This window comes from Arachis hypogaea, chromosome 17, assembly GCF_003086295.3.
Source record: "Arachis hypogaea cultivar Tifrunner chromosome 17, arahy.Tifrunner.gnm2.J5K5, whole genome shotgun sequence".
NCBI classification, from domain to species: Eukaryota; Viridiplantae; Streptophyta; class Magnoliopsida; order Fabales; family Fabaceae; genus Arachis; species Arachis hypogaea.
The window spans coordinates 105,169,867-105,193,581 of NC_092052.1; the positions used below are offsets into that span (position 1 = coordinate 105,169,867).

A 23,715-nucleotide genomic window follows, 5' to 3' on the forward strand; every position below is an offset into this window, starting at 1 on the left:
TAATCCTTTAATCCTCGTGGGATCGACCTCACTCTTGTGAGTTTTATTACTTGATGCGACCCGGTATACTTGCCGTAGTAAATACGTGAAATAAATTTTATAATTTTTATGTATCAGGGCCTTCTCTGTCGAGGCTCCGAGAAACCGGGACAGAGCCGTGAGCTTCCCGGTAAGTCGTTGTACATCTTTGACGCACCCTGGGCTTGTCATTTTGAGGATGGCTTTGCACTTATTCGGGTTGGCCTCTACTTCTCGTTGTGTTATCATGAAGCCTAGGAACTTCCCGGCCTCCATGGCGAACGCGCATTTGAGTGGGTTGAGCCTCATCTTGTATTTTCTTAATGCCTCGAAGACAGCTTGAAGGTTGTCTATGAGACTGCTTGGCTCTGCTATTTTTACCAGGATGTCATCGACGTATACCTCTACCGTTCTACCGATGAGGTATTGAAAGACTCTGCTCATTAGCCTTTGGTAGGTGGCTCCTGCGTTTTTTAACCCAAATGGCATTACCTTATAACAGTAGGTGCCCCCTGGCGTTATGAACGCCGTTTTGACCTCGTCGGGTCGTGCATTGGGATCTGGTTGTAGTCAGAGTATGCATCCATGAAACTGAGGAAAAGATATCCTGTTGCCGAGTCCACCAAGGTGTCGATGTTGGGTAGAGGGAAAGAGTCCTTTGGGCATGCCTTATTTAGGTCGGAATAGTCAACACACATTCTCCACCTTCCGCTGGCATTCTTGACTAGGACGACAATGGATAGCCATGTTGAGTATTCGAGTTCTTTAATGAACCCTGCTTCTAGGAGTCTGGCTGTTTATTTAGCGACCTCATCAGCCCTTTCTAGGGACATCTTTCTTCGTCGCTGGGCTATTGGCTTGGCGTCAGGTTTGACGACTAGTCGGTGGGACATGACCTCGGGGTCCAGGCCCGGCATGTCCGACGGTGTCCAGGCAAAGAGGTCATTGTTTGCCTTTATCATCTCCATGGGAGGGCCCTTGAGTTCGTGGGGTAGATTTTTGTTTACAAAGGTAAACTGTTCTGCCGACTTCCCTATCTGAAACTTTTCCATGTCCACCTCTGGGTCTGCTAAGAACATGCCTGCCGCTTTTTTGGACTCTTTCCTTAGAGAGAGACTGGCATTATCGCAGGCGACTGCCACTTCTAAGCCCCCCCTAATGGAGCCAACTGCCCCTTTGTCCGTTACGAACTTCATTGTTAGGAATTTAGTACATATCACGGCCAAAAATTCGTTGATGGTCATTCTTCCCAAAATGATGTTGTAGGCCGTAGAGTCTCTGAGGACTACGAAGTCCGCCATAACCGATCTCCTGTCCTCCCCAGTTTCCAGGCAGATTGGGAGAGAGATTGTCCCATCAGGCTTTATGTAGTTGTCGCCTAGACCCATGACCCCGTGTTGGTGGCTCTTGAGGTCGGACTCCTTGAGTCCCATGGCGTCAAACACATTCCTGAATAGGATATTGGAGTCAGCTCCGGTATCAACGAGGATTCTCTTGACCAACTCGGTTCCCACCATTGCCGTGATTACCATGGGAGGATTCTCGGGGAGGTCGTAGAACCATTGATCTTCTGGGCCAAAGGATATCATGGGAGGTTTTTTGCTTGGAGTGGTGGGACCCCCTGTCGAGATAGAGAGGACCCAGGTATCCTTTGCTGCTGACCTAGATTTGGAGGGGTATTACGTCCGACCACAACGTTGACCACAAAAGTTGGGGGCTTATCAACGTTCCCCATGGGTTCTTGTCTGGCTTTGACAGTTCGGCTATGATATTCTTCTGAGTGGTCCCGTTCTCGTCTCCTCGATTCTCGGATAAGTCGGGAGAACTCACTCAATTTTCCTTCCCATATGGCCTGCTCTAAAGCGTCTTTGAAATCGAAACAGTCTTGAGTCTTGTGGCCGAAGCCCTTATGGTAATCACAGTAGAGGCTCTTGTTGCCTCCTGTTCTCTCTTTCAATGGCCTGGGTCTGGATAGGATTCCCTTGTCTATAATTTGTTGGTAGACTTCTACTATGGGCGCCATGAGTGGCATGTAGTTTGTAAACCTTCCAACTCGGGGAAGTTTTTTGTGTTGCTTGGTCGGGGCTCTGTCCCTAGGAGTCTCCATAAACCTATCGATCTGGGGGGCCTGCCAAGGTGGGGGGTTAGAGAGCTGCCGTTTATTGGCGGCTACGACCTGGTTGACTTCCTCGTCATTAATGTACTCTTTGGCCACGTTTTGAATCGCTTGCATTGTCCATACGGGCTTGGTTGTGAGGTGCTTTCTAAAGTCCTTATTTAGCAGGCCATTTGTTAGGCAAAGGCTAGCAACTGAGTTCGTGAGGCCATCGATCTCTAGGCACTCGTCGTTGAATCTGTCCAGGAATTTTTTGGTCAGCTCCCCGGGTTTTTGGGTGACTCCTAACAAGTTTATTGGGTGATTTGCCTTGGCTATGCGTGTGGTGAATCGAGCTAGGAAGTTTTGGGAGATGTCCGGGAAGGCCGTGATGGATTCTTGTGGGAGTTCATTAAACCACCGGATCACCAGGCCGGCAAGCGTTATAGGGAATGCTCGGCATCTCACTGCGTCGCCTACTCCCTCCAGGTTCATTCTTGCTTCAAAGGCGGTGAGGTGTTCCTGGGGGTCCTTAGTCCCGTCATACCTCATGTCCGTCGGCTTGTCGAAATTCTTCGGGAGTCGGACCTTGAAGATTGAGGGGTGGAAAGGGGTGGCCCCATGATGATGGGCTCTTGTTGTCTCTTGGCTTTCCCTCTTTGGGATTCCCCTCGTCCTTCAGATCTGTCCTGGTAAGGGCGGGAGGTCACCTGTGTGTGTGTCTCACCACGCTTTGTTGGGCTCTTTTCCCGGCTCTCGCATCTTCGGGAGGGGGAGCAGGTGCGGATACGAGAACGGCTGGCCTCGCCGTGGGAGCGGCTGGGGTCCTCGAGGGATCGGCTCCTTGCTGCCAGCTTTCGTTTGAGGTTTTGTACTCTGTGCCTGAGTTCTTGCATAATCTTGGCACTATCGACTCCCGTTTTTCCGATGGGGCATTTTTCGGGGGTCTTGGTGTAGATCCTTTGATCAGGTTGAATGGAGGATCGCGGGTGTTCGGCGGCACGAGCCGTCGAGCTTGCCCTGCTCAGGCGAGCTCCTCCTCCTTCACGAAGCTCCTCCGATGTGGGGAGTCACTCCATGTCAGCTCCAAGGTCCCCACAGACGGCGCCAATGTTCGTTACCTGGGGTCCTCGGGTATTCAATGGGTCGGGTGGAGACGAGGTGAAGTGTGGGTTGCACCCTGGGTTGACGTGGAGTCGAGGATGAGGTGAGATCTGAAGTCGTCGGAGATGACGTGAAGGGGGGTGGCCACCTGCAAGGACACTCCAACGATCAAGTTAGTGTCCGTACGAGATGTTGGCCGAATTTAGTAAAGTGACGCATACCTTGGGGGAGTGCTGACTTCTCCCCTTATATATGGTGCTAGGTGGGCCCATGAAATGACCTAGCCCACTGTCCAAGGAGCTTCTATGAGCTGCCCTAGTTCACGTGGTCGGGTCAAATCGTGCCGGACTCCAGGTCAGGGCTTCGGGTGCTACCCCGGGGGTACCGACCCGACTGGTGGTCTGTGCCGTACAGGTGGAGTCGGGTGTGGCCCGGGTTGAGTGCCAGGAACCGACCCGTCGGGTTCTTCCAACTGTATGGGAAGGTTTGGGCCTGGGTCAGGGGCGACCCGACGGCGAGTTGGGCTAGACCCTTGAGGGTCCGTAACAGTTTTGAAGAGTTCGACGCGGTGGTCGCGTAACCGCAAACAGTATGCCGATCGGAGCTCTGGATTGAGAGATATGGGGAATTGAAATTTGAGATAAGGTTAGGGTTCTTGTTGCTCCCCTCACCCCCAAAATCTCAGCATGATTCCTTTAATTGAAGGAAAGAAAGGCTGAGTCTCATAATTTATATGATGGACTTTTGGGTCCAGTTTGAACCCGGTCCAATTAGTTCGGTCTGTTAGTTCGATTTTAAGTTAAAATTTTTAAAATTAGTGTCTAAATTCATATTTTAAATATTTTTATCATCTCAAAAGTATAAAATTTAATTTTTTATTTTTTTAAAATAATAATTAATTTATTAAATAATTATTTATTAATTTCGCAAAATTTACATTAAACATTTGCAATGACAAGGAAATTGTAGAAATGAATCACCCAAAGGATTTGCACACCACCCCATATACTACTGAAATTGTATGTGTTATAGTTAGATTTGTAACCAGCTTAAAGTGAAGCATTCAATTATGAATTATCATTAGATATTTAATTAGGATTATCGGTTTTGGTTAATCTTAAGCATGATTCCGATGAGTCTCGGTATGTATACTATAGTAAGTGGTAACAATAATTAAAACTTTTGGTTGTCTTTTTACATAGATCAACCAATGTCCTTTTTATTACTTATAAGAGGTAACTGTGTCAACATATACAGGATGGTGTGGAAGAAAGCATCACAAGTCTCAATTGCAAAACTCTGATTAAAAGAGCTCTTATCGGTGTAAATCAGGTTATCCCCATTACTATTGATAATAAAGATGAACTTGGATAATCAACCAATAAGTTTGGTCGCAAGATTGGCAAGAGGCATAAGACGTAGATGCTTGAGACTGATAATTGATATTATTGAAATAATTTTAAGATATTTTGGATATGAGTATTTTAGGTGGTATTTTGATATTATGGGTGAATTAGTACGTGGTTTTAGTATGGAGTAGTTTTCAATTTGTCAAGCAATATGTCATGGAAGTTATTATTATTAGGACATTTGGTATTTTATATGTTATGGCAAATTTTCTTTGGGTAATTTGTAAGGATGGTCAAATTTGAGGAAACAATCACTAATATAATAATATACGTTAATCTTTTGACTTTTGAAATCTATTATGTAATGATTATTAGATCTAATAATATATTATGATACAAATGGATATAGCCTTTACAAATCTGATGTCATAATTCGGCATTATATATAATAACTCGGCATTATGCACTATAACTTGACACTTTATGTTATAACTCGGCGTTATACGTTACAATCAGACTCAATGGATCGACTACATCCTGGAATAAAAACGTCCGACCAGACATTATCACATATTAAAATCTATTAATTGCTCTTCAATTCAGATGATCAATAAAAACGTAACCGACCTATTTTATCTCACCTATAAATGTATGATATTTTATCTTCAAAGGATACATTGAATTCTCAATACTGACTTAAGTTTCGGAGTGTCTTTACAGGTACACTCCCCCCTGTTTCTTGCTCAAAGCTCTACGTGATTGGACATCCTCTTGGAGTAAAGCTCGGATTACCACAAAACTCAAAGGTCGGCACCGAAGAGAACAACTCGGCGTCGATTCCTAGAGACCGAGCTCTCCCTCTAGGTATCCATACAAGAACAATTGGCACCCACCGTGGGGCCTCGAAATAAACACCCTTCTTTCTATAGGCCCCATTTCCTTCCAATGATTTCAAACTTACCTGCACCTTTGTAAACAAAGGTCATATAGTAAATCATTAAGGTCCGAAAAAGGCCGATCTATATCTGATTTTTCGATCTACATCTGGTATATCTATTTGCCGACCTATATCTGCTTTTCCGATCAATATCTGTTATCTCTATTTTTCAATTCATCTGGTATATTTATTTGTCGATCTATATCTGCTTTTCCGATCAATATCTGTCATCTTTATTTTTCAATTCATCTATGGTATATCTATTTGCCGAGCTACATCTGTTTTTTCGATCATTATCTGTCATCTCTCTATTTTTCAATTCAACTCTAGTATATCTATTTGCCGATCTATATCTGTTTTTCCGATCAAATATCTGTCATCTCTATTTTCAAATAATCTCTAGTATAATTATTTGCCGATCTATATCTATTTTTCCGATCATATCTGTCATCTCTATTTTTCAATTCTAGTATATCTATTTTCCGATCTATATCTGTTTTTCCGATCTATATCTGTCATCTCGATTTTTCAATTTATATGTGTTATATCTATTTGTCAATCTATATCTGTTTTTCTCATCTATATCTGTCATCTCGATTTTTCAATTTATATGTTATATCTATTTGTCGATCTATATCTGTTTTTTCTATCTATATCTGTCATCTCTATTTTTTCAATTTATATCAGTCATCTCTATTTGTCGATCTATATCTATTGTCTGATTTATATCAATCATCTCTAACTGCCGATTTATATAAAAAATCTCTATTCGCCGATCTATAACAGTCATCTCTATTATCGGATTTATATCAGTTATATCTATTGTTCGATTTATATCAATCATCTCCAACTGCCGATTTATATAAAAAAAACCTCTATTCGCCGATCTATAACAGTCATCTCTATTATCCGATTTATACCAGTCATCTCTATTTTCCGATTTATATCAATCATCTCAATATTCGGATTTATATCTGTTATCCCTATTTGCCAATCTATATATTATATCTATTTGCCGATCTATATCTGTCATATCTATTTTTCAACTTATATCTGTTATCTCTATTTTTTCGATCTATATCTGTCATCTCTATTTTTCAATTTATATCTTATATATCTATTTGCCGATCTATATCTGTTATATCTAATTTTCTGATCTATATGTCATCTCTATTTTTTTATTTATATCTGTTATCCCTATTTGCCGATCTATATCTGTTATCTGATTTTCTGATCTATATCTATCATCTTTACTTTTTGATTTACGTCTGTTATCTCTATTTTCCTATCTTTATCAGTTATCTCTAGTTGCCAATTTATATCTGATCTCTATTTGCCAATTTATACCTGGTATCTCTATTTGTCGATCTATATCTAATTTTTCGATCTACATCTGTTATATCTATTTGCCGATCTATATCTATCATCTCTACTTTTCAATTTATATCAGTCATCTCTATTTGCCGATCTATATCTATTTGTCTGATTTATATCAATCATCTCTAACTGCCGATTTATATAAAAAATCTCTATTCACCGATCTATAACAGTCATCTCTATTATCCGATTTATATCATTTATATCTATTGTCCGATTTATATCAATCATCTCTAACTAACGATTTATATAAAAAATCTGTATTCGCCGATCCATAACAGTCATCTCTATTATCCGATTTATACTAGTCATCTCTATTTTCCGATTTATATCAATCATCTCAATATTCCGATTTATATCTGTTATCCCTATTTGCCAATCTATATGTTATATCTATTTGTCGATCTATATCTGTCATATCTATTTTTCAACTTATATCTGTTATCTCTATTTTTCCGATCTATATCTGTCATCTCTATTTTTCAATTTATATCTGATATATCTATTTGCCGATCTATATCTGTTATCTCTAATTTTCTGATCTATATGTCATCTCTATTTTTTGATTTATATCTGTTATCCCTATTTGCCGATCTATATCTGTTATCTGATTTTCTGATCTCTATCTGTCATCTCTACTTTTTGATTTACGTCTATTATCTCTATTTGCCTATCTTTATCAGTTATCTCTAGTTGCCAATTTATATCTGATCTCTATTTGCCAATTTATATCTGATATCTCTATTTGCCGATCTATATCTGATTTTTCGATCTACATCTGTTATATCTATTTGCCGATCTATATCTATCATCTCTACTTTTCGATTTATATCAGTTATCTCTATTTGCCGATCTTTATCAGTTATCTCTATTTGTCTATCTTTATCAGTTATCTCTATTTGACAAATTATATCTGATATCTCTATTTGCCGATCTATATCTGATTTTCCGATCTACATCTGTTATATCTATTTGCTTATCTATATCTGTAATCTCTATTTGTCGATCAACATGTTATCTCTATTTGCCGATCTATATCTATCTTCTCTATTTGCTAACATATATCTGTTGTCTCTATTCGCCGATCTATACCTATTTTTCTATTTTCAAATCTATATCTATTATCTCAGTTTTCAGATTTATATCAATCATTATCCGAGCTATATCAATCATTATCAGTCATTGTCAAATCTATATCAACTATCATCAGATCTATATCAACGATCTTCAATCAATTATCCATTCCCGACAATTCTTCAATTCAAAGTCGAATCGTTTACACATGCGCAATCAAACACCATCTTTAATCAATTATCCATTCGCGATAATTCTTCAATTCATAGTCGCATCGTTTACACATGCGCAATCAAACTCAATCTTCAATTCCAAACTATGACTATCAACAGTCAACAAACTCAATCACATATCATACAAGTACAAACACTGATCCATTCGCGATAACTCTTCAATTCAAAGTGATGCGTGAGCATCTTGTCTATCTTTTCCTAGTGAATTTGCATCTAAATTGTTGAATTTAATTAAGAATTAATTATATTTTAGCCACTATGGATGCTATTTTGAGTTTTGTACAATACTGTTTATTTTAGGTAGCATTTGGCGGAATTTGATTGAGTTTCTGCAGAGAAAGAGAAGAAGCCAAGGAGATGACCAGCGAATACCGATGCGGACGCATGGCTCACGCGACCGCGCAGAATGGAGGAAATCGCAATGACGCGATCGCGTGCCTGACGCGAACGCATGGACTAGAATCTGCACAAATGACGCGAACGCGTGGACGACGCGGACGCGTCACATGCGCCACGTGCAGAAAATGCAGAAAAACGCTGGGGGCGATTTCTGGGCTGTTTTAACTCAATTTTCAGCCCAGAAAACACAAATTAGAAGCTGCAGAATGGACAGAACAAGTGGTCCCCACCCATCAACTGAAGATCTGTTAATTAATTCAAATTTAAATTCAAATCTTAAATTAGGAAAAGATATTATTTTAAGTTTAATTTTAAATATTAGATTTTAAATTTATTAGGATTAGTTATAAAAAGGAATCTGATGCCATCAGATTGGAACTGGGTACATTTTTACCTGAATCCTTATTTTCTCTTTTCCATGAGCAACTAAACCTCCACTGTTAAGGTTAGGAGCTCTGTCTATTTCTATGGATTAATTTTATTGCTTTTACTATTTTAATTTATGTATGGATTTATAATTTAAGAATTGTTTTCGCTCTTTATTTTATGAATTTGGATGGAACGGAAGTATGACCCTCTTTCTATTTGAGTTCTTGTAAAACTTGGAAAAGCTCTTTACATGAACAACAGCTTGAAAACTATTTCTCCTAAATTTTAATTATCTGAAATTAATAGGATACGTGACATATAATCATTTTACCTCTTGGATAATTAGAGTTTTTGTGGCATATAAACTAGGATTCGATCATCACCCTCTAATTGGAATTAATTGACCAAGGAATTGGTCGTTGATGAATTTTAGAGGAGACTAGGAAGGTCTAAGGAATTAGGGTCTAGTCATAAATAGTTTGCCATGAATTAAATCTTGCATAATTAAAATAGTTAATAAGAAAAGTCAATCCAAAAAATAGATAACTCTGAAGCCTTAACTGTCTTCTCCATATATTATTCCCAACTTAATTACTTGCCCTTCTTCAATATTTTTTATATTGTTTAATCTCTTTTATACTGCATCTCAATACCAATTTTTGTTTGTCTAACTAAGCCTATCAAACACTATTGTTGCTTAGTCCATCAATCCTCGTGGGATCGATCCTTACTCACGTAAGGTATTACTTGGTACGACCCGGTGCACTTGCCGGTTAGTAAGTGTAGTTGTAAAATAACCGCACCAAGTTTTTGGCGCCGTTGCCGGAAATTGATAGTGATTAACAACTATTCGTTGTTTGATTGCTTAGATTAGATAATTTTTTTTATTATTAATTTTTATTTTACATTTTTTTACGTTACTTTTTTTTCCTTAGTTAATTTTTTTTTCCCTTTACGTTACTTTTTTTCCTTTTTTTTCGTTTACATTATTTTTTTTTCTCTTCTTTTCTTTTTCGTTTATCCCCTCCCCTTTATACCGTAATCCTTTTTTTATTTTATTTTTATTATTTGAAAAAAAAATAAAAAAAAATAATTAAAAAAATAATATATTTAAATAAATAAATAGCACTAAAATTTTTTATTTCTGAATTTAAATTTGGTGTTATCCAGTAAATTTTATTTTAATTTTTCTGTTCATTTTTTCTTTTAAATTTTCGAAATTTTTTATTTATTTATTTAGTATTTTTATTTTATTATTTTACACAGGTTACCTCACAGGGATTTCTCTGCACTCTGACGTAGAGAGTTCCATTTTTTCTTGTTTTCTGCTTGTGTATGTGCAGGAATAGAGACAAAGAACAGCTCTTAGACTTTGATCCTGAACCTGAAAGAACTTTCAGGCAACGTTTACAACAAGCAAGACTTTGCAAGGCTGCAGAATCCACTATGGCAAATAATGCTAATGCCAATGTGGTAAATCCGAATGGGGATGATCAACAGAGGAGGGTGCTTGGCTCTTATTCTACCCCTACTGCGGATCTTTATGAAAAAAGTATTGTGGTGCCTCCTATAACTGCAAACATCTTTGAGTTGAAGCCACAATTGGTCACCCTGGTGCAACAAAATTGCCAGTATCATGGTCTTCCTCATGAAGACCCAAATCAATTTATATCTGATTTTCTGCAGATATGTGATACTGTGAAGACAAATGGAGTGAACCCAAAGGTGTACAAACTAATGCTTTTCCCGTTTGCTCTGAGGGATAAAGCAAAGCTATGGCTAGATTCTCAACCAAAGGAGAGTCTGAATACGTGGGAAAAGGTTGTCACGGAATTTCTCACTAAATTTTTCCCACCAAAGAAGTTGACTAAGCTTAGGTTGGAGGTTCAGACTTTCAAGCAAAAGGAGGGTGAAACTCTTTATGAAGCTTGGGAAAGGTACAAGCTGCTGACTAGGTAATGCCCTTCGGACATGTTCTCCAAGTGGACTCAACTGGATATCTTTTATGAAGGCTTAGGAGAGATGTCAAAGATGAGCCTAGACACTTCTGCAGGCGGTTCATTGCACAAGAAGAAGACACCAGATGAGACTATTGAGCTGATTGAATTAGTTGCAACAACCAATATCTGTACTCATCTAACAGGAATCCTGTGAACTCTGAGACCTCTCAGAAGAGAGGCGTGTTAGAAGTAGAAGCTGTTAATGCTCTTCTTGCTCAGAACAAGCTTATGTCTCAGCAGATAAATCTACTTACTCAACAGATAGGTGGGATGCAAGTCTCAGCTATCAACACTCAAAATCCACCCCAAAATACCTCCTATGACATGACAGGTAACTTTATGCAAAATGATAATTATGATTATGCTCAACCTTCTTCTGAACAGGTGAATTACATGTGGAGTGGTCCTAGAAATCCCAACAATGATCCATATTCTAAGACATACAACCAGGGATGGAGAAATCACCCAAATTTTGGATGGAGAGACCAACCTCAGAGACCTCAGAACTTCAACAATAGTTCTCAGGGCGGTTTCCAGCAGAACAATGATTTGGAAGCAATATTGACAGGTTTTAGATAGAAAACCAGAGCATCCATCAAGAACCTGGAAATTCAAATGGGTCAATTAGCCACAAAGGTCAATAAAATTGATCAGAGGACCACTAATAGCCTTCCTGGTAACACAATTCCAAATCCAAGAGAGGAATGCAAGGCTATCACCATAATAAGTGAACAAGTGGCAAGTGCGGAAGCACAATTTATGCAGGAAACCAAGGCCTCCGTTAGAAACTTAGAGGTGCTAGTGGGCCAACTGAGCAAACAAATACTTGAGAGGTCTGCAAGTACAGTTCAAGGTGATACAGTGGTGAACCCAGGAGAAGATTGCAAGGGTATTCAATTAAGAAGTGGTAAAGTAGCTGGCTCTGAGACCAAGGCCAATGAAGAGCTAGTTGAAAAGGAAGCTCCAGATGAGAAGAAGGAAGAAGTAGAACACGCCCCTCCAAAGCGTGCGGACAACCCATTCCCAGACTCTCTTGACACTTATCCTACTTTGCCAAAGGCTCCTGAATACAAGCCTAAAATGCCATATCCTCAGAGACTTCAAAAGGAGACCAAGGACAAACAGTTCTCAAAGTTCTTGGAAATCTTTAGAAAGTTACAAATCAATATTCCTTTTGCTGAGATTTTGGAGCAAATGCCTATCTATGTCAAGTTCATGAAGGAGCTGTTGTCAAAGAAAAAACGTTTAAAGGGAGATGAAACAGTAGTCCTGACTAAGGAATGTAGTGCTGTAATTTAGAATAACTTGCCAAGAAAGATGCCAGATCCAGGGAGCTTTCAAATTCCATGCACTATTGGGAGCACAACCTTTGAGAAAGCTTTATGTGATCTGGGAGCAAGCATCAATTTAATGTCCTTGTCTGTGATGAAGAAGCTGCAGATCCAAGAGGCACAACCCACAAAGATAGCATTACAGATGGCGGACAAATCTATGAAGCCTGCATACGGATTAGTGGAGAATATCTTGGTCAAAGTGGGTAAGTTCTTCCTCCCAGCAGATTTTGTGATTCTTGATACAGGGGAGGATGAGAATGCCTCTATAATTCTAGGAAGACCATTCCTAGCCACTGGAAGAGCTCTGATTGATGTAGAAGTGGGTGAATTAGTGCTTAGAGTGCATAATGAGCAACTGGTCTTTCATGTCTTCAAAGATGTACATTCAACAGGTGAAGAAGAGAGGTGCATGCAGGCTGAGCTTATTGATCCAAACCTTCAAGAACCCCCTGATGATGCACAGCAGAATTTGCAACTCAAACCTCCTGTGGTGACAACCGATAAAATTCCGCCTGACATCAAACCTAAGTTTGGTATTGGAACTGCATCATCCACCAAGGAGGAGGTCCCCAAAAAGAAAAAAAATACCTAGAGGATGGAGAAACAAAAAGATCCTCACTGAAGGTTTTTCCCCAGGAATGAAGGTGGTGTTGACCAGCAATCCAGCATGGGTTTATACAGTAATCAGAATCCTCTCTCTAGAGCATATTGAGCTACGTTATGGAGACACAGGAAAGAAGTTCAAAGTAAGGGGTGAAGAGCTGAGCCCCTATGATCCTCCTCCTTAGAGGAGCTGACCGTCAAGCTAATGACGATAAAGAAACGCTTGTCGGGAGGCAACCCGATAATTTCGTATCCTTCGCTATTTTTCGTAGTAGTTTTTCTTAGTTATTTTATTTTTATTGAGTTCTTACTAATTTTCAGATCATGCAGCTATGTTCTTCCAGGAACCGAACACCTCAAGCTATATTTCAAAAAAAAAAAAAAAGCACCCAACGCGAACGCGTCATCTAGGGGTGCGAAAAAAAATAAAAAGTTACAGAGAGTTGTGAGGGAGTGGCGCCAGAATGGAGCCTTTTGCACAAACGAGAGTAAAAGAGCGTTTGGGCAGAGAGTTGTGCCAGCTTGGGGCAAGAAGTGTGCTAAAAGCACAAATTTGGTCACGCGGACGCGTGACTGACGCGTTCGCGTCAGTAGCATATATGGCCATCCACGTGAACGCGTGCCTGACGCTATCGCGTCATTATGAAGAATGCGCGACGTACGCGATCGCGTGCTGCACGCGAACGCGTCGCTTGCGCCGCCCAGTTTTCTTTCTCTCTCTCTCCTAATCCTAATTCTTTCTTATTCTCTTATCCTTTTATTTTTCTTTTATCTTAATATTTTTCTCTTCTATTTTCAGTTCTTCTTTGCTTGAGGACAAGCAAACCTTTAAGTTTGGTGTTGACACTTCGCTTAGAAGTTTTCTGTTTATTCCTATGGCACCAAAAGGGAGGCGAATCATCTTCACTGAAGAGCACAACCTGAAGAATAAAGCGACCGCTAGGATAATTAAGGTGGTTGAGTTCCTTTCATTTTTTATTCCTCCCCTCTTTGTCTATGTTATGTTCCGGTTTTCTGCTATTTTTCTTTGTTTGTTGCATGATCCTTTATTAGTTAGAATCCTAGAACTAGTTTAGTTTTCTCGTAATTGCTTTAATTCTGAAAAGATGTCTCATGTATTACTCACTGAGCTTGAATTCAAAAAAAAAATATTTTTAAATAAATAGGAGTGATATATTGCATGAGAAAGTTGGTCTATATTGAAGAATAGTCTTATTTACTTAAATGTGGTGGTATTTTCTGTGATTCTGAATGCATGACATGAACAGTGCATATTTTTTGATAGTGAAGTTTATGAATGTTAAAATTGTTGGCTCTTAAAAGAATGATGACAAAGAGAAATGTTATTGATAATCTGAAAAATCATAAAATTGATTCTTGAAGCAAGAAAAAAACAGTGAAAAACACAAAGTTTGAAAAAAAAAATATAATAATAATTAAAAAAAAGAAGCAAGCAGAAAAAGCCAATAACCCTTTAACTTAAAAGGCAAAGGGTAAAAAGGATCCAAGACTTTGAGTATTAATGGATAGGAGGGCCCAAGGGAATAAAATCCTGGCCTAAGCGGCTGAATCAAGCTGTCCCTAACCATGTACTTGTGGCGTGAAGGTGTCAAGTGAAAAGTTTGAGACTGAGCGGTTAAAGTCATGATCCAAAGCAAAAAGAGTGTGCTTAAGAACTCTGGGCACCTCTAACTGGGGACTCTAGCAAAGCTGAGTCACAATCTGTGAAGGTTCACCCAGTTATGTGTCTGTGGCATTTATGTATCCGATGGTAATACTGGAAAACAAAATGTTTAGGGTCACAGCCAAGACTCATAAAGTAGCTGTGTTCAAGAATCAACATACTAAACTAGGAGAATCAATAACACTATCTGAATTCTGAGTTCCTATGGATGCCAATCATTCTGAACTTCAAAGGATAAAGTGAGATGTCAAAACTGTTCAGGATTGCAGTTGTAAACCCCACTATAAGAGAAGACATGGGATTAATTGAACTCTCATTCTCATGCAAATTCACATCCTAAGCTTATATTAGTTTTGGTTGCTTGAGGACAAGCAACAGTTTAAGTTTGGTGTTGTGATGCGTGAGCATCTTGTCTATCTTTTCCTAGTGAATTTGCATCTAAATTGTTGAATTTAATTAAGAATTAATTATATTTTAGCCACTATGGATGCTATTTTGAGTTTTGTACAATACTTTTATTTTAGGTAGCATTTGGCGGAATTCGATGGAGTTTCTACAGAGAAAGAGAAGAAGCCAAGGAGATGACCAGCGAATACCGACGCGGACGCATGGCTCACGCGACCGCGCGGAATGGAGGAAATCGCAATGACGCGATCGCGTGCCTGACGCGAACGCGTGGACTGGAATCTGCACAAATGACGCGAACGCGTGGACGACGCGGACGCGTCACATGCGCCATGTGCAGAAAATGCAGAAAAACGCTGGGGGCGATTTCTGGGCTGTTTTAACTCAATTTTCAGTCCAAAAAACACAGATTAGAAGCTGCAGAATGGACAGAACAAGTGGTCCCCACCCATCAACTGAAGATCTGTTAATTAATTCAAATTTAAATTCAAATCTTAAATTAGGAAAAGATATTATTTTAAGTTTAATTTTAAATATTAGATTTTAAATTTATTAGGATTAGTTATAAAAAGGAATCTGATGCCATCATATTGGAACTGGGTACATTTTTACCTGAATCCTTATTTTCTCTTTTCCATGAGCAACTAAACCTCCACTGTTAAGGTTAGAAGCTCTGTCTATTTCTATGGATTAATTTTATTGCTTTTACTATTTTAATTTATGTATGGATTTATAATTTAAGAATTGTTTTCGCTCTTTATTTTATGAATTTGGGTGGAACGGAAGTATGACCCTCTTTCTATTTGAATTCTTGTAAAACTTGGAAAAGCTCTTTACATGAACAACAGCTTGAAAACTATTTCTCCTAAATTTTAATTATCTGAAATTAATAGGATACGTGACATATAATCCTTTTACCTCTTGGATAATTAGAGTTTTTGTGGCATATAAACTAGGATTCAATCATCACCCTCTAATTGGAATTAATTGATCAAAGAATTGGCAGTTGATAAATTTTAGAGGAGACTAGGAAGGTCTAAGGAATTAGGGTCTAGTCATAAATAGTTTGCCATGAATTAAATCTTGCATAATTAAAATAGTTAATAAGAAAAGTCAATCCAGAAAATAGATAACTCTAAAGCCTTAACTGCCTTCTCCATATATTATTCCCAACTTAATTACTTGCCCTTCTTCAATATTTTTTATATTGTTTAATCTCTTTTATACTGCATCTCAATACCAATTTTTGTTTGTCTAACTAAGCCTATCAAATACTATTGTTGCTTAGTCCATCAATCCTCGTGACATCGACCCTTACTCACGTAAGGTATTACTTGGTACGACCCGGTGCACTTGCCGGTTAGTAAGTGTGGTTGTAAAATAACCGCACCACAAAGTCGCATCGTTTACACATGCGCAATCAAACTCAATCAAATCACCAAACAACGGTGAACTAACTCAATATTCTCGCCCAACCAATTCACTTTTATCAAAATCATCTCAACAACTATTCAAATTAACTATTCAATTCCATGAAAAAACCTAACCGTTGCATTTATTAAATCAACGGTTTAAAATTACATTGGAAAAATCAAAGGCACAATCAATGACAAGACTACTACACTTTCCAATACAAGTTAACTTCAAATCACGTCTGAAATTCAAATTATTCATTATTTTAATAAAATAAGTTGATCTGGGGGCTCCATACCTATAACTCAAATCGCCGAGTTATAACTAAAAAAGCTCAACCTGCTTTATCAAAATATAGTCAGGCTAAGCTTGGGGCTATGATATGACCGTTACAAATCCGATGTCATAATTCGGCATTATATATAATAACTCGGCATTATGCACTATAACTCGACACTTTACGTTATAACTCGGCGTTATACGTTACAATCAGACTCAACGGACTACATCCTGGAATAAAAACGTCCGACCAGACATTATCACATATTAAAACCTATTAATTGCTCTTTAATTCAGATGATCAATAGAAACGTAACCGACCTATTTTATCTCACCTATAAAGATATGATATTTTATCTTCAAAAGATACATTGAATTCTCAATACTGACTTAAATTTCGGAGTGCCTTTGCAGGTGCACTCCCCTGTTTCTTGCTCAAAGCTCTACATGATTGGACATCCTCTTGGAGTAAAGCTCGGATTACCACAAAGTTCAAAGGTCGGCACCAAAAATAACAATTCGGCATCGATTCCTAAAGACCGAGTTCTCCCTTCAGGTATCCATACAAGAACACAAACTATATACTACAAAAATTAATCAATATGATATCGGTTGTGCAAGTCATTCAAGATATAGTTATCGTACATCTTTCTAATTCACGTGGTGCAGTGGATGCAATCCCTAGCAATACATGACAAGTAAAATCAGAATCAGAAACTTATAAAAGGTTAATGTTAATGATGTAAGTAAAGTATAAATGCAAAATCTATTAACATATTCACAAGCAATATTATGCTATATAGTATAGGAAGATGTTCACATATGTTGGTATCCTTTTTAGAATATGATATTTCAATACTTTTAACCATTCAGACATAATAATAAAAATTACAGAAGGTCTAAATTTGGCGGATGAAATATATATGGACATGAAGTTTGGGCTGTGCATGTAGACATGCAACTGTTTATTTCTTTAAAAAGTTTTATTGGATTGAAGTTATTAACTTGTCCTTGTTCAAGTAGCTCTTTTCCCAGCCATGTCTTTTTTGACCGAGCTGCACTGAATGACGTGCCTTTTTTTATTTTTTATTTTTTTAACAGAGTTTCACAACCATCATGCAACCCAACGTATATGCAAACAATTTGTTATTATGTATAGAAATACTATTTGATATTTTATAAAAAAAAGTATTCCACTAGTATAAAAAAAATAGATTATTTTATTATAATAAATTTAATTATTCTGGTTACTGATTATTTAGTTAAAAAAATAAATTAACATGAATAATATATATACAAATTTATAATAATTAATTAATTATTTTTGTATGTATACATAATATTTTTGACCTCACAAATATGTTTGTAATTAGCTTATAGAATTATTTAAAAGCCAATAAAAATAATGCTAAGTTTTTTAATTTTGTTTGTAAAGTATTATTTTAGCCTCTAGCATTTAGACAAGTCATAATTTTATGTTTAAAATATCTTATTTTCATTCCGAACGTTTTATTCTATCTTATTTTAATTTTTTAATCAAAATTAAATTTTTTTCTTCTCAAAAAAGACTTTTTTTTCTATTCTTATTTTCTTTATTCTCTTATTATTCTGTCACTTTTGCTTTCAAATCACTCAACAAATATTGCGACAACTATAGTTACGATTTTTGTCGCTATCTATAAAAAAATTAAATCACAATGGAAGAAAGGGTTTTGGAGAAATTTTTTTTATAGTTTTGACTAGAAGACTAAAATAAGACGAAATAAAACGTTTGAAATAAAAATAAAATATTTTAAACGTTAGAGATAAAATTAGAATTTAACTTAAATATTAAAGACTAAAATATTATTTTATTTTTTTTAAGTAAAATCAAATTATGTATCTTATGTTTTGTAAATTGTAAAAACTAAAATGTTGTTTCGGTAAAAATTTTGAATACTAGTAAAACGTAAAGTTGATAGACCTTATAAGAAGTAAAAGAATTTAAAATAAGTTTAACAAGGAGTCTTTTACTGACTAATGATGATCTAATTATAAGAAAGAATATTACTTATCTATTCATTAATTAATATTATTTATTTTAATTTTAAATAATCTTATTTGTAACTGTTATTTTGTTAAAAAAGGTTTTTTTTTGTTATAAATATTATAACAAATGAACTTTTTAATGGAGTGAAAGACAATCAATAGTTTGAAATTGCAATGAGTAATAGTTTGAGTTTTCATTACTTTATATCAATATACTTTTTATATATATAAGTCTAGTTTTTTGGGTACTTATATACAGTATAATTCTAGTTTCAAATTAAAAGTTCTAATGTATTAATAGGTTTAATTTGTATATTGATTAGTTCTTTTATTTATTAAATGTGTAAAAATTATAAAAATACAATTAATTAGGAACTCGAAATAGAAAAATATTTATCATTTAAGTAAGAGATTTTGAGTTCAAGTATTGAAAATAACAAAAAATTACATTTTCTTAGAAATGATATGTAATGAAATTTATTTTAGAAAAGAAAGTTGTGGATTAACAATTTTTAATTTCTATATCTCCATATTATTTATATATATTAATATTTAACAAAATTTATTTTAATATATTTTTACTTTTACTATTAAAATTTTTTGGATCTATTATTGATTCTAAAAAAAAAATTAAGTACTCACTGTATAAGTAAAAGAAAAATATAAGAAAAGACCTCAATTGCTAATTAAAGTAAAAGATCACATTTTTCTAATTCCATTCCAATCAAATATATGAACCTATGGCCATTCTAATAAAATTATAAAAGAATAAAAAAAGAAAATATAAAATTATAAAAACATAGTAAAAAAAAAAGCATGGCCACATACCTATTTTCTTGTAATGTACTTACGCACAGTGATATACATCCATTCCTTTATGCATAATTAATTCCCATGAAACTTGGATATTAATTAGTTCCTTTTCTTGAGGTAATTTTGACGATAAGATTCTAATTTTGCAATATGCATAGTGATCATCATACATCCATTCCTATGCATAACTTTTCTTTTTATATATAAATAAGGAAATTAAAACACAGGTTCTAAAAAAAAATTAAAAAATTGAAATAATGAACAAAAAAAAGCAGCATCATTAACTATATATTAAATATCCAAAATATCCTAAGGAAAGCATGCATCCACCCATTCGTCCTCAATGCTTCATTTCATGTTATAGGTTTGTGGCAAAAGGTTGTTTTGTTTGACTGTAATGTGGGAGCTTCATCATTACCACCAATGTCCAAAGCCAAACACTCAAGAAAAAAGGACTTAGACTAATGATTACATCAGGGTGGAACGAGAATGGATAATATACTGTAACTACATGCAAAATTTCATTCTTTCCTTGGTCCACTTTGTTGGATAAATGCCTAGCTAGTTAGCTATATCTACTTATTTAATTTGGCATCTTCAAAGTTCAAAGGCTACTATGAAATTAAGACCCATCAAAATTTGTGAACACATGGAAGGGTAATAAGGTTCACATGTATCAATTTGGGGTTTTCAACTTTCAAGTAGTACTACTCCTATTTTCTCTTTTTTTTTTCTTATTCTATTTTCCTTTTCTTTTTCTACCACATTATTTCGCTGTGAGATTTTTCAATAGTAAATGAGGTAGTTGCAAGTTTGCTAATTTCGCTGTGTGCAAAAGAAAGGTAAGGGAAGGTCTACAACTTCAGAGTCAAAACAAATCTGTGCCTTATGGCTACAATAAAGACAATAGAATGGTCCCCCCAGAATTAATATAAGCCTCTAAGATAGGCTTAATTCCTTTGCACTCTGTGTGGTGGGGTTTGTACGTACACTTGAACCAAATTAAAGAGATTTTGACTAGTACAACATATATCAGGATTATTACTGCAAAATATAATGCAAATAATTGTTAATAGACCGTGACTATACTTACTAGCTAGCTACTAGCTGTTCCCTCATATTCATATGAAAATTAATGAAAATTAAGCAAAGAGCATGCACGCGCCACGGGAAGAGAGTGGTTGGTTGTGTTGCATTGAAAATAAGAGATAAATGTCAGATCCTAATGATGAGGCTACACTTACATTCAGAGGGAAGTAGTGGAGTAGCGTATAAACTTATTAGGTAAATGGAAAGGTCACCCCTTAAATTAATGCTAACTACTAAGTACAATCCATTCGGCCATTCTCATTCCCTGTTAAAAAAGATTTTGAATATCAGATCAATTTTTTTTTTAAATAGATTTTAACTGATTTTTCAATAAAAAAAAACTAGACTAACTCAACCATATTTTTAAATTACAAATTTATAGTGACACAATCTGTGGCAATCGTGCATGAACCCGTCACAAACTGAAATCTACTACTTTCATGTAAGGGAATTATTTAAAAAAAAAAAACTTGAGCTACATATGCAAAAATTAAAGTGCAGATCCAAACCATGAAACTTCATTTGGTTATGATGAAAGAGAAACAGAAAAACATTCAACCCCTCTCCAAGGGAGAGATGTAATCGATATCATCATCATTACCTTCTTGAAACCCTAAAACCAAATCACAGAACAAGTATCAACTGAAAATTGTACACAAAGGAGATTAGATAAGAAAGAATCACGAAAATAGTAGAGAGAGAATATGTAGATAGAAGCCTATAGGGTTTCAAAAAGAGACATCAAATACTAGCATATATTACAAGGTTTTTCCAAATCCAGAAGCAGCTTCTGGTTAAATTAAGGGTTATTATACCCTTTGCATACATCATCTAAACCCACATCAAATTTTTAAAGCAAACTGAAGAATACTGAGAAAGATCAAAGCAAAAGCATGAGTACACATGAAGAAGAACAAAATAATAATAATAATAATAATACCACCCGAATCGTACTAAAAGTAATTTTAGGCAAAAAGAATAATTATAAACCCATAGTGTTACTCTATAGGAGATACTAGAGACAAAAAGAAAAAAGGAATAGTGGTTATGGATGGCATGTAGATATATATAAACTTTACTTTACCTTAATTAAGGGAAGGAAGGATATCGGAGATAAATATAAAAATACATGTATATATCACGAAGAGTTTTTACAAAGAGAAGCTAACAGAACTCTGTTGGCAGTATGTCCACCTCCCAAGAATTTTGATGTCAAAAAGAATGAAGATCGGAGGAGGTGGACAGAATGCCAATAAACTCTGTAAGCAACGCTTTGTTAAGCCCAACGTGAACAAACACAATCAAGCTTGGTATATACTTGAATAATGAAGGAAGGACTATAGTCGTCGTTCACACCTAGCTAGTGCAGCCGCAGCACATAGACAAAGTGGAAGATTCAGATTGGAAGTTTTTGGCAACAAGGGTAACCACATTCCTACCCTATTTAAGATGCCACTGTGAGCCTCACAATAAATATGAGAGAGACTCATAGCGTGTCTTGGCACAAATTATTAGGTGGTAATACACTATTTAAGTGTATCATAATTTATTTTATTTTATACTTCTTTAGCCAAATACGAATACGGGTACATGTATAATGTATAATCATACTAGCTTCTATTATTTGAAATGTCATCTTATAATTGTGTGTCTTGCTTTTTATGGTAAATGTAAATTAAAGGCTAGATTTTTAAAGCTTTATACATTCAATATATTAAAAAGGTTCAAAATTTTTCTCATTCATTCTCTTAATTAATGTGTCTTTAGAGGACTTTTTAGTTAAGTCATTCTTTTAATTATTAAACATACATATGTAATCATAATAAATATAGGAAGTAGATAAGATGATAAGTTCGTCGTTAATTATTCTCTTAATAAATGATTCTGAATTCAAATTTTAAGAATAGTAAAAAAATATAATATTAATTTACTTATCTGTGAAAAATCAAATTTTAAAAGCATATATTTATTTTAAAAACACAAGGAATGTTCAGTAGTTATAAATAAATGTAAAAAAACGAGACATCTATTTACATCGTTTAATAATGTCATCTAGAGTTTTAAAGCTACTTTTTAAACATTTCTAAGATATTGAAAACTTTTGAAACTTTAAATAATTTAATATAACTTAAACTTTTCTATCTTCCTTTTGTTACATGTTTATATTTGTTTATTTTTAACTACATAAACAATGCTTCACTTTAAAAATCTTAATAATGAGTGCTAGAAAAATCCATATTGCTATAAAAGCTAAAAAGGGCGGATTATATATTAGGAAGAATTTTAAGTGTACTGAAAATACTAGTATTTTAATTAGGGAGCCACTTAGATAAAAGATTCTTAAAATGTTTTTTTTTTTAAGATATTTTTAAATAATTAAAATTTAATACATTAAATCATTAAACTGTATTATTTTTATTAAAATTAGACTAAAATAAATTGATTTGGCCAAAAAATCGATAAATTACATCTTGAACCGGTCTAAATTAATATTTTTTTATAAAAAATAATTACAATATCCCCTATTATAAAAAATGACTAAAATATTTTTAATATATATATATATATATATATATATATATTTATTGAGAATCCTAAATTTTAATCCTTTTCTTTTCTCTGTACGGTTATAGGGTTAGAATTTAAGGTTTTCAAAATTTAAAAATATATTTAATAAGAATATTTTAGTCATTTTCTACTATAAGATTATTATAGTCATTTTCAATAAAAAAAAATATTAATTTATATCGATTTAAGGTTTGGTTTACTAATTTTTTGTCCAAATTAATTTATCTGATCTAATTTTATCAAAAATAATATAATTTAATCAATTATATAATTTTAATTAATAAAAAAATATCTTTAAAAAAATACATTTTAAACATCTTTATCAAAATAATTTCCAATTAATTATTTTAACCGTGGATGTGAATTATACATGTCAAAAACATTTCAAACAAAAAGTATAGTAACCATATATAATTCAACACAATTATTGTTTACATGTATGTTTATGTGTAAATAACCTCTTTCATATATATATACCAAAATTAATTACTAATATATCTATATACAAATATTTATATATTATTTAATTCATTTTTATTATATA

At 35.1% G+C, this 23,715-nt stretch overlaps 2 protein-coding genes and 1 long non-coding RNA gene across 3 annotated transcripts; all 3 read right to left on the bottom strand.

Annotated features, from left to right (window-relative positions):
* Nucleotides 1-815: 815 nt before the first annotated feature.
* LOC140180668 (uncharacterized) lies at nucleotides 816-1,535 on the bottom strand. The gene has a single exon (XM_072221936.1). The coding sequence runs from the start codon at nucleotides 1,533-1,535 to the stop codon at nucleotides 816-818; it is 720 nt and encodes a 239-aa protein (XP_072078037.1).
* Nucleotides 1,536-1,603: 68 nt separating this feature from the next.
* On the bottom strand, nucleotides 1,604-2,665 carry LOC112763609 (uncharacterized). Its single transcript, XM_025809237.1, has one exon. It carries the CDS (start codon nucleotides 2,663-2,665, stop codon nucleotides 1,604-1,606), a length of 1,062 nt encoding a protein of 353 aa, XP_025665022.1.
* Nucleotides 2,666-20,950: 18,285 nt separating this feature from the next.
* On the bottom strand, nucleotides 20,951-22,100 carry LOC112767459 (uncharacterized). The gene is made up of 2 exons (XR_003184913.3): nucleotides 21,688-22,100; nucleotides 20,951-21,216 (listed from the first exon to the last, which is right to left on the bottom strand). It is a non-coding gene; the product is annotated as an uncharacterized lncRNA (long non-coding RNA).
* Nucleotides 22,101-23,715: the final 1,615 nt, after the last annotated feature.